Source organism: Myotis davidii, unplaced genomic scaffold (genome assembly GCF_000327345.1).
Source record: "Myotis davidii unplaced genomic scaffold, ASM32734v1 scaffold3056, whole genome shotgun sequence".
NCBI classification, from domain to species: domain Eukaryota; kingdom Metazoa; phylum Chordata; class Mammalia; order Chiroptera; family Vespertilionidae; genus Myotis; species Myotis davidii.
The window spans coordinates 50,698-62,094 of record NW_006287759.1 but is presented as its reverse complement, the minus strand read 5'-3'; the positions used below and the strand labels follow the sequence as shown (position 1 = coordinate 62,094).

Here is an 11,397-nt window from a genome sequence, read left to right as displayed (position 1 = left end):
CCCTTGACTGGAATCGAACCTAGAATCCTTCAGTCCATGGGCTAATGCTCTATCCACTGAGCAAAACAGGCTGCAGCTTAATTCATTTACTTTTAATCTATATGTGCCTTTATATTTAAAGTGGGTTTTGTTTTTGATTCACCCTCATAATATGTTTTGGTTTCTGGGGCTTCTGGGTCCGGCGTGCCTTGCCGACCTCCCGATCAGGTCCCGGGCAGCAAGGCGGGGCCGGCTCCTAGGGCTTTTGGAGCAAGGCGGGGCCAGGCTTGCCCTGGATGGCAGGGCTGGTGGCTCATGCTGTCCCGCCCTGCCTGCAGTATGCAAATTAGCTGCCATCTTTGTGGTGGCTAATTTGCATATTATGCTGATTAGCCATTGGGAGGCGTAGCGAAGGTACGGTCAATTACCATGTTTGTGTATTATTAGATAGGATAGAGGCCTGGTGCATGGGTCCTTCAGGGTGGGGGAGTCCCGCTGGGGTGCCTGCCAGTCTGGGTGAGGTTTTCAGGCTGGCCACGCCCCCCCGGTGACCCAGCTTCTCCTTTTTTTCTTTTTCTGGGATTTATTTATCTTCTGTAATTGAAACTTTGTAGCCTTGAGTGGAGCTCAGGTCCGGCTGGAAGCCCTGGCTCCCAGCCCCTCCTTGAGCGGAGGCCGCAGCTGGCTGGAAGCAGGTATCTGAGATTTATTTATCTTCTGTAATTGAAACTTTGTAGCCTTGAGTGGAGCCGAGGGCCTGGCCAGGGCAGGCGGGAAGCTTGGCTTCCTCCATCACCGGGGGCAACCCAAGCCTCCTGCTCGCTCCAGCTGCATGGCCACTGCCATCTTAGCTGGGTTAATTTGCATACTTGCTCCTGATTGCTGGTGGGTGTGGCTTGAGCATAGTGGAGGGATGGTTAATTTGCAGGTTACTCTTTTATTATATAAGATTTGTTTTGTTTACCCTATTTTTCCAAAATGTAAATTACACTGTTGGAGTAAATTAGGCAAACTCCTTTTTTAAAAAAAATATACTTTTTAGCCTTAGCCAGTTTGGCTCAGTGGATAGAGTGTTGGCTTGTGGATTGAAGGGTCCCAGGTTCGATTCTGGTTAAGAGCGCACGCCCAGGGTTGCAGGCTTGATCCCCAGTAGAAGGCGTGCAGAAGGCAGCCAATCAATGATTTTCTCTCATCATTGATGTTTCTATCTCTCCCTCTCCCTTCCTTGCTGAAATCAATAAAAATATATATACTTTTTATTGTTGATATATTATAGATATTTCCCCTTTTCTCTCCCTTTACTCCTATCCTCCCAGCCCCTACCTACCCTCCTCATGGCTTCACTACTCTATTGCCTGTGTCTATGGGCTATGCCTATCTATATATATAAAAGCCTAAGGACCGAACAACTGAACAACCTAAAGACCAGTCAACTGGTTGCTATGACCTCTACTGACCAGTAGCTGCCCCCTGGTGGTCAGTGTGCTCCCACAGCGGAAGTGCCCCTCAGCTGACCGATGGGTGCCAGACCCTACAGGGCTCACGGCTGGTGAGTGCTGCTGTGGCGGTGTGAGCCTTTCCTAATGGGGACTGACTGCAGCAGAATCGGGATGAGCGGGAGCGGCAGGCAGGAGCAGCAGGTGGCATTGGACTGCCAGTTTCGGCCAGATCCCCGCAGGCCACACCGAGGGACCTTACCAGTGCATGAATCCATGCACCAGGCCTCCAGTAAGCATATAAGTTCTTTGGTTTGTCTCTTCTCATCTCCGTAACCCCACAGGGAGGTATGTCAGTTTGTTCCATGCCTCCATGCTTTGGGTCTTACTTTGTTGTCGATTCATTCTGTTCATTAGATTCCACAAATAAGTGAGGTCATGTAATATTTGTCTTTCTCAGATTGGCTTATTTCACTTAGCATAATGCTCTCCAGTTCCATCCATGCTGTCCCAAAGGGTAAGAGATCCCTTTTTTTATACCTGAATAGTGTTCCATAGTGTAAATGTGTGACAGCTCTTTTATCCACTCATCTGCTGATGGGCACTTGGGGTGTTTCCAAATCTTAGCTACTGTAAATAACACTGTTATGAATATAGGGGTGCATTCATTCTTTCTGATTGTTTTTTTGGGGTATTTCTCCAAAGGGGACATACAGATAGCCAAGAGACATATGAAAAAATGCTCAGAGTCACTAATCATCAGAGAAATGCAAATTAAAACCACAGTGAGATATCACCTCACACATGTTAGAATGGCTATCATCAAAAAATCAACAGACAACAAATGCTGGCGAGGATATGGAAAAAAGGAAACACTAGTTCACTGCTGGTGGGAATGCAGACTGGTGCAGCCACTGTGGGAAACAGTATGGAGTTTCCTCAAAAAATTAAAAATGGAACTCCCATTTGACCCAGCGATCCCACTTCTGGGAATATATCCTAAAAAATCCAAAACAACCAATTAGAAGGAATATAAGCTCCCTCAATTCCAAATGTGTATAAAAACTGCATCCAGAAAACATTTGAGATCTTGCTTTCCAGCAATTGTCATCAGTTTTGGCTCAAATAAAGTCTTACAAAAATTCTCTACAGGTTTGAATGTTTCTTATATAAACATCAGTAATGATGGTGTACCAGGGCTGTGTCTTTCCTTCTTTCTTTCTTTCTTTCTTTCTTTCTTTCTTTCTTCCTTCCTTCCTTCCTTCCTTCTTTCCTTTCTTTCCTTTCTTTCTTTCCTTTCTTTCTTTCCTTTCTTTCTTTCCTTTCTTTCTTTCTTTGTTTTATTGCTTAGGGCTGTGCCTTTAGATGTAAACACACAACAGGTCCTGTATTGCTCTCTGGCATGGCACCATCTTTACTTTTGTCATAACCTCATTACTGTCAAGACTTGTATTTATTTGTCCTCCACACGATTCCCTTTCTTACTTCATTTCATGCTCCCTCCAATGTCCCCTCCTTGGAGAGGCCTTCCCCACTGAGCCCATTTAAGTCATCTCAATTTGTTACCCTCATCCTGTTATGTCTGTAGAATCTTTAGGGCCATTCGAAATGGTATTTTGCATTCCTTCCCCTCAGACCTGGAACAGTACAGGGCCTGTAATCAGTGCTCCATAAGTGGTTAATGAGTGAGTGACTCCTCTCTGGACGCTTCGACTAGCCTGCAAGGCCCTACTACATCCACCTCTGTCCCTTCCCCTTCAGTTCTCTCCTTCCCTTCCTCCTTGCTCATTGCTCTCCAGCTAAGCGGTCTTGAACAATCCAAGCTCTTTCCCATTTCCAGGCTTTTGCCCATGCAATTTCCTCAGCCTGGAAAACTGCCTCCAGATGGCTGCAGGGCTGCCTCTTTACTTCCTTCCCAGCTCTGTCCAGTGTCACCTCTTAGATGGGTCTTTCCCTGGCTTTTCTGCTAGTTCTAGATATCCCCATTCCCACTTGCCCATCTTCTGAAATCTTTGTGCACAGAATCTGGTACAGTTACAGAAGCAGAGATGGGGTTTAGTTGATTTTTCACCCCAGAGTATTCTGGGAGCAAAGAGAAAAAATAACTAAAACAAGCAAAGCAGCTGGCCTTCATTTAGCACTTGATCTGTGCTGAAGTGGAGTACCCTACCTGAGTTAGGTTCCTTTATCATCCCTGCTTTATAGGAGAGGAACTTCAGACCTGCCAAAGGTCACAGAGCTAAATAGCTGAAAGTTAACACACTGTACACTGACCATCGGAACGTGCATTCTCCTTTTTAAAAAAAAAAAAATAAAAATATTTTTATTCATTTCATAGAGGAAGGGAAAGGAAGAGAGAGATAGAATCATCAATGATGAGAGAGAATCACTGATCAGCCGCCTCCTGCACGCCCCGCACTGGGGACCCAGGCATGTGCCCCTGACCAGAATAGAACCTAGGATCCTTCAGTATACAAGCCGATGCTCTATTCACTGAGCCAAGCCAACCAGGGCGGAACGTGCATTCTTTCTTTCTTTCTTTCTTTCTTTCTTTCTTTCTTTCTTTCTTTCTTTCTTTCTTTTCGGAATGTGCATTCTTAATCACCTTTTCACCCACAATGCACTGGGGGCCTAGAGATTACAACTAATGAAAACTTTGCAAGACAGGAAGTGTCCCTTTGGCATGTGGACTTGGGAACAAGGGGGCACTGCAGACCTTCCCGCCAGATGGAAGTGTATGTTATAGGGGCAGGGAATGTCTCTGAGATGTGCCTCAGGAGGGTGAGGTTGTGTGTGTTTTACAGATGTTCAGATTCTATCTGTGTTCCTGGGACATGTGACTCCAGGTGACTTGCTAGAGCTGCCTGAACCTCACTGACTGCTGTGGAGAAGATGATGGTGTTTGCATCGTAGCTGTGGGTGGAGTAAAGAAAGTAGGAAAAACACATAGAGCACTGACATGTGCTAGGCACTGCAGTTTGCCTCGTGAACATTTTTTCTTTCATTCTCACAACCACCTAGTGAGGTGGGAACTGTTACTGTGTTGATGCAGAAATTGAGGCTCAGGAAAATAAGTTAACTTCCCCCAGATTGCAGATCAGGCAAGAATCATTCCCAGTAGACAATATTCAAAGTCGGAATCTAGCTCCAGGGCGGGAATGTGTAATTGCTAGAGTATGGCATGTGAAGCCCCACCATGGCGCACGTATGTGGTGAGCACCAGCGAGGCTCTACTGCTGCTGCTTTTGTCGTGATTGGTGCTTTGATCATTGTCATGTCCTCCCTGCTCCTCTTCATTCTCAGAGTGCTTGCTGTCTATGCCCCTCGGGCCATTCGGCCTTGCCACTGTCCTGTGTCTTTGGTGAATGATTCCAGCGTAGAAAGCTTTTGTCTCCAACACAGTCACATTTGGTCCACAGCAGTGTCTGAGTCCTTGGGACCTGGGACAGAGTGAGGTTCCTAGGAAGTGCTCGATGATACTGGCCTTGGGGCTTGTTATGCAGAGAGCTGAGGTCTGAGTCCTGCTTGCCAGTTTCAAGGAAATTACTCAGAGAACTGGCTGTGAAAGACATGAATTTATGAGGACTTAGTGCACACTGGGGGTGGCCTGTCGGTGAAGTCTCCACCATACACAGGCTTTGGTAGTACAGGGTTACCTAGAGTCAGAAAATAGAGTCACAAATTGTGCGTGCAGGGTGGATGGGCTCGTGAGCAAGCTGTGTGATTAAAACACCAGCTGTTTACAGTCCAGGCTCACATCCGGCACAGGTTCTTTTTGGCCATTCCGTGACGAGGGGCTGCCAGGCTTCCGGGGTCCCACAGTCCACTTACAGAGGGCCTTCATTATATTCCCACAGGGTGGAGGGGGAGTTGGAGCTTGGGAAGGGGTTCATGTGCTCACATACCACTCGGGGCTCTATGGTCCTTTACAAACGACTGGGCATGAGGCTCTAATCTTATCTGACTGGCCCTGGGCCAACAAAGCTACCTCTGTTTGACTTTTCAGACATCAGTTACCTTGAAGGATGTGGCAGTGACCTTTACCCAGGACGAGTGGGAGCAGCTGGACCTTGCCCAGAGGACCCTCTACAGGGAAGTGATGCTGGAAATCTGTAGGCTCCTGGTCTCTCTGGGTAAGGCCTCACTGCTCCTTTCTGTGGGGACCTACAGCCTCCATCATTCCACCTTGCGTTCAGATTTCCACAAGACTCCCTCTCTCCCGCCCGCAGCCCCAGTGTGTGTTGGTTTCATGTTCTCCTGTCTGTCTCCCTGTATCTTCTACAGGAAATTTTGGGCAAGAAATGTAGTTCTCTTCCGAATGGCTCAGATACCAAAGGAGAAGGATTTGTAGGAGGAAACATGGGTTTCTTTAACATCCACGGGCAAGATGTGCAGTTCGGCAGAGAGTTAAAGCAGAAAGTGAAGGAATCTGATTAGGCCTTGCCCCCGAGACTTCTGTTCCTCACGTCTGTTTGTGGGTCTCAGCAGATTGGCTTTTTCTGCCACGGGGAGTTGGTAGCTAGAAATGGCCACTCCTGTCCTTGCTCTAAGAAGCCCCCAATTCCTTGTCTCTATTTCTCTCTGTATATACTTTCTTTCGTTCTCTCTCTCCCTTTCCACTTGGCTGTCTCTGCACAGATGTCCCGAGCCCACACTTCCCTTTACCTCTCAACCTGGACTTCAGCACAGGCTGGTTTAGACTCCCTTCTCCAGGTTCCCACGAGATGGAAGCTGAGTAGCCAAGCTTGATTGGTTCACAGCCCAGTCAGCAGGACCCATGAGTAATAGGATTTTGTTCAGAAATGAGTGAACCAGACAGCACACCCAGAGTTGTGAGTTCTACTGGTTATTGTTCTAAACAACAATTCATTTTAAAGGCTTCTTTGGCCCTGACCATTTGCTCAGTGGTTAGAGCATCAGCCCTCAGACTGAAGGGTCTCGGGTTCGATTCCTGGTCAAGGGCACGTACCTTGGTTGCAGGCTCAATCCCTGGCCTACATCAGGGCATGTTCGGGAGAGAACCAATCGATGTGTCACTCTCACATCGATGTTTCTCTCTCTCCCCCTACCTCCTCCCTCCCTTCCAAGCTTTCAAAAAATCAAAAGAAAAATCATTTTAGGGGGTACAAACACAACCAATGGCATTGATGAGCAATTGGAGGAAGCCATTCCTTTTTTTTTTTTTCCTGCTTGCTGATGGTTTTAGGGCAGGAGTGGGGAACCTTTTTTTTTTGCCAGGGGCCATTTTTATGATCTTTATAACATCATTCAAGGGCCATACACAATTATCAACTTAAAAATTAGCCTCTTCTAGGGAGTGAGAGTGGCCGGGGAGGGGTCGATGGGAGAAAAAGGAGACATATATAATACTTTAAACAATAAAAAAAAATTTTTTTTTAACTAGCCTGCTATATTTGGTCAAACATTTAATTAAAATTTAATGCCTTAGCAGGGCCAGACCAAATGATTTTGCGGGCCTTATATAGGCCAGATCCCCCACCCCCCACCCCCTCCCGGTTAAGGGAGAAAGTATTTATTTTTTGCTGAGTCTTTTTTTGTTTGTTTTCTATTTTAGAGAAAGAGGAACACAGAGAGAGAGAGACATCAGTTTGTTGTTCCACTTTCTTATTCATTCATTGGTTGATTCTTGTATGTGCCCTGACCAGGGAGCGAACCCACAACCTTGGAGTAGGGGGACAATGCTCTAACCACCTGAGCTACCCGGCCAGGGCCGAGCTGAGTCTTTCTAAATGCCCCTTGACTATTGGTAATTTCCCTCTTCAACAGAGGAGACAGCCTCAGACTCACAGCCCTGAGCAAGCAGTGTGAGTTCACTGAGACTTAATAGTGCTATTTTGGCCCTACCCGGTTTGGCTCAGTGGATAGAGTGTTGGCCTGCGAACTGAAGGATCCCAGGTTCGATTCTGGTCAAAGGCACATGCCATCGCCACTGGGGGGTGTGCAGGAGGCAGCCAATCAATGATTCTCTCTAATCATTGATGTTTCTATCTCTCCCTCACCCTTCCTCTCTTAAATCAATAAACTATTTTTTTAAATAGTACTATTTTGATTTTCTTATAGTAACTTTCCATTTGTGGTGAATGAAACTAGTTTTTCAATTTCTCAAATTGACACAGGATTCCCTTTTTAAAGGCAGGTATTAAGATAAAATTAAAGTGGGCCAGTGTAAAGAAAAGCAGTCAGTAGCAGTGGTCATGCTGTTCTTTGAGCACTGGTGCACGTGGGTCCTATGACTACATCGGAACAATTTTGGGGATTCTCTAGGATGGAGGTCAAGGGAGGCGGATCGGCATAGATAGCCAGCACCACCTTATTCGGTGTTTAGGACCCAATGACGGTATTCTTGGCATTGGTTCCCGGTTGCAAATCAACTTGGACAAGAGCAGCCTCACTCCAAGGTCTTCTCTATCGTGGAGTCCCAGACAGCACTGAGGCATTTCTTTTTGTCTTTGCTAAAATATGTGTATCTTACTTCTTTCTCCATAAACAGGATACCCAGTCCCTAAATCAGAGCTTGTCCACCTAACGGAGCACAGGCAGGAGCTATGGATTGTGAAGAGAGGCCTCTCCCAAAGTGCCTGTGCAGGTGGGTGGCCGAGATGTAGACGGTGGGTGTTGTGGGAGCCTAACCGTTGCCCCTGGAACTCCGTGGGAAGCTTCTTGTTGCGGCCCCTTGGGTGCCTGGGTGTCTTGGTGTCCTCCTGTCCTCCCTCCTCAACACATTCTTTACTGCCACCAGATGAAGAACCTCTTCTGTCAGGTAAGAGTGAGGCTCTGGCTCCAATTGCTTGGCCTCGTTTAGCTACGTTAGGCTCAGTTAATGCTCACTGCAGTAACAGATAACCTCCAAAATGTCAGTGGCTCAACACATGAAAAATATTTTTCTCAGTCATAACAGGGTCCATGTGGGTCAGCCTGGGAGTTCATTCACACAGTTGTTCAGAGACCATGTGCCCTTTGTCATCCATATGTGGCTTCATGGTTACCCTGGCATCATTCTGCTGCAAAGGGCTCACGAGAGGAAGGTAGAGTCCAGCTGCACACACGCATCACTTCACCTCGCATTCTGAATGAGGACTCAGCGGTTGGCCCTCCCTCTGGATGTAGCAGGGAGGTAGGATTCAGCTGTGTGCCCAAGGAGAAGGCACATGGGTTTGGTTTACTCTGCTTACTCTTGAAAAAAGTAGAAATAATTTCAAACTCATTGGGCAGTTTGAAGGTATAATCGTGAATGCATGAAAATGCTTAGTACCATGCCTAAGCTGTAGTTAGGAGCTCAAAAAAAGTCAGCTGTTAGGATCTTTCATGTGATGATTTCAATCACAAAGCATAATATCTCACATGTCATTCTGGACTCAGAAGAAAAAGAGCTTATCTTACTATATCTGCCTGTAATCGGTTCCCACCCTTCTGCATCCATTCTTCCATCCTCCTGTTTGTCAGGCAGAAGCAATCCCTGGCTCCATTGGCTTCCTGCCCCTCTTTTACTGTAAAACCTCAAGGTAACATTTGAATCTGTCTGTCCTACATCTCAGCTGCTGAAGGCAGTTGGAGTCATCGAGGGTGTTGACTGGCACCACTGCAGAGTATGGTCTCGCCCCTCTCCTGCTCAGCCTGCCAGTGAGTGTCTCTCACCAGCCCCTCCTCAGCCCAGCTGAGTCCCTTCCAAACACTTATTTTTCAATTATATTCCACATGTTCCATCAGATTCTTCATGCCTAGAAGGAAATCACGATCTTGCCCACTCCTCTATCCTCTACTTGCACTGATGGCCTGTCACTCAGACAGTTGAGAAGGGGGAACAACCTTGGCCAAACCCTTGCACTCTGCCTCCGTCCAGCCCAGCATCCAGCCGTCCTCATCTTGCTTATTTTGTTTTTCACATCAAGTGAATCCACTACCTCCATGAGCTCCACCACTAACATCCTAGTCTAAGCCCTCATCACCTACTGCCAGTGTGATGCCAGCACACTGCTAACTGGTCGGCCCACACCTGCTCTTTGTTTCTGATCAGCCGTCTCCTATACCAGCTCTCCCACCCACTCAACCATTGATCCAAACTGACCACTCCCTGAGCCACTGATGTCTCAGCATACAACCCACTTCATGTCCTGCTCTTGCTCCTCCACTGACAGATCCATCTGTCTGACTCATACCTGTAGCTCCCTTTCTCTATGGAAGAGATCTTGCCCCCTGCCGTGCCCACTTCCTGTGCCAGAGACTAACTCACATCTCCTGCCTTCCCTGGGACCTTACTTCTTCACTTATTTTCTGTTTCTTTCTTTTTTCTTTTTTTTTCAGTGAGGAAGCGGGAGGGAGAGAGAGAAACATCAATGAGAGAGAATCATTGATCAGCTGCTTCCTTCATGCTCCACACTGGGGATCGTGCCTTCAACCCAGGCATGTGCCCAGACCAGGAATCGAACCCTGACCTCCTGATTCATAGGTTGATGCTCAACCATTGAGCCACACTGGCCAGGCTCTTTTCTATTTTTATCTACCTCTATTCAACATAACAAAACAAAAACCCATGCTCACGGTGCTTGTTTGGGGAAAATAAAACACACAAAACAGTCCTGGCTCCATGGCAGTTTCTAAACGTTGACTAATACATTTGTACAACCAAACTCTTGGAGGAGTTGTCTTATTCTTGGAAAAGTTGCCTACACTTGACTTCCTTAGTCCCACTACTCTTATTTCTTCTAGTTTTTTACCTGCATCCAGCAATACGCACATATCTTAGAGCTCACTGATGGATTTTTACATAGATACGAGCCTGAACAGCCCCCACCCAGGGCAGACACGCGCAGTGCTTCCAGCAAGTCAGGAGGCTCTGCTGCTCTGTCCTGGAAAGGTCACCTTATCTAGATTGTCACCATAGGTTCATTGTGACTGCTCTGGAATTATTGTAAATGGAACCCGACTATATATTCTAGTATGTCTGTGAGATTCATTCTTGTGGTTGCATATAGTTGAACTCTGTTCTTAATAACCTCGTTCTTTTACATGATTCATTCTAGCCTTCCTTCTTTGCTTATTTGCAACTTCTTTCTGTGACCATGAAAACCTGGCTTCCATTATCTACCATTTATTAACTTATTTTTTCAATTCCATTATACTTGTGAAGTAGTCTCCCTGGGAAACAGATTACTAACTAGAGTATAATATTTACATACATATTTTGAATCCGTGATTAGAAATTCACGTTTGCAGAGATGATTTCATTTATATGTGCATTTTCCACTGTGTGGGTGGTGGGTACCCCTAAACCTCCCCATCCCCATGTTCAAGGGTCAACTGTAGTTATTTTTGTCTTTAGGGGTGTACTGTCAAAACACCATTTTCCAAAAGTACTTACGTCAGCTTGTTTTCCCCACCTCCTTCACGGAGGTAATGCCATACACACCTTTACAGTTCACTCAGTTCATTTGTCACAGTCTGCATTCCGTTCTGGAATCCCCTGACATCCTGGGGTGTTGTTGTTGTTGTTAATTTGAACACATTAATATTCACTCACTGTGATGTACAGTTCTTTGGGTTTTGAAAAATGCATAGAGGCATGTACTGTCCAGCCCAGTAAAATATAATATAGTTTCATTATATACAAATGACCCTTGGCATCTCCTATATAGTCAACCACTCTCCCCTTCCCCATTCACTGGCATATAGTCTGTGTTGTCTCCATAGTTTTCCTCTTTACAAATGTTATGTGAATGGAATCTGTAACACTTTTGAATCTGGCTTTTTCACTTGCAAAATGCATTTATTTATTTATTTTGGGGGGAAAAATTTATTTTTATTTATTTTTTATTATTGTCTAAAGTTTTACATATGTCTCCCTTTTCCTCAATTGACCCCCCCTCTCTCCCCAGCCATTCCCACCCAATGGACACAGACACAGGCGGTGGGGGCTTGCAAAGTGCATTTAATATTCATCTACATCACTGAGTGAATCCACAGT

General features: G+C 46.0%; 1 protein-coding gene across 1 annotated transcript in view; it reads left to right on the top strand.

Moving 5' to 3' along the window:
* LOC102764238 (zinc finger protein 599) overlaps window positions 1–11,397 on the top strand; it is a gene marked incomplete at its 3' end in the record, with an annotated part of 23,309 nt that overhangs the window by 8,854 nt on the left and 3,058 nt on the right. The window contains exons 2-3 of the mRNA XM_015561172.1: window positions 5,422–5,548; window positions 7,927–8,022. Of these exons, the coding sequence (XP_015416658.1) occupies window positions 5,422–5,548; window positions 7,927–8,022 (223 nt within the window). The remainder of the gene's footprint in view (window positions 1–5,421; window positions 5,549–7,926; window positions 8,023–11,397) is intronic.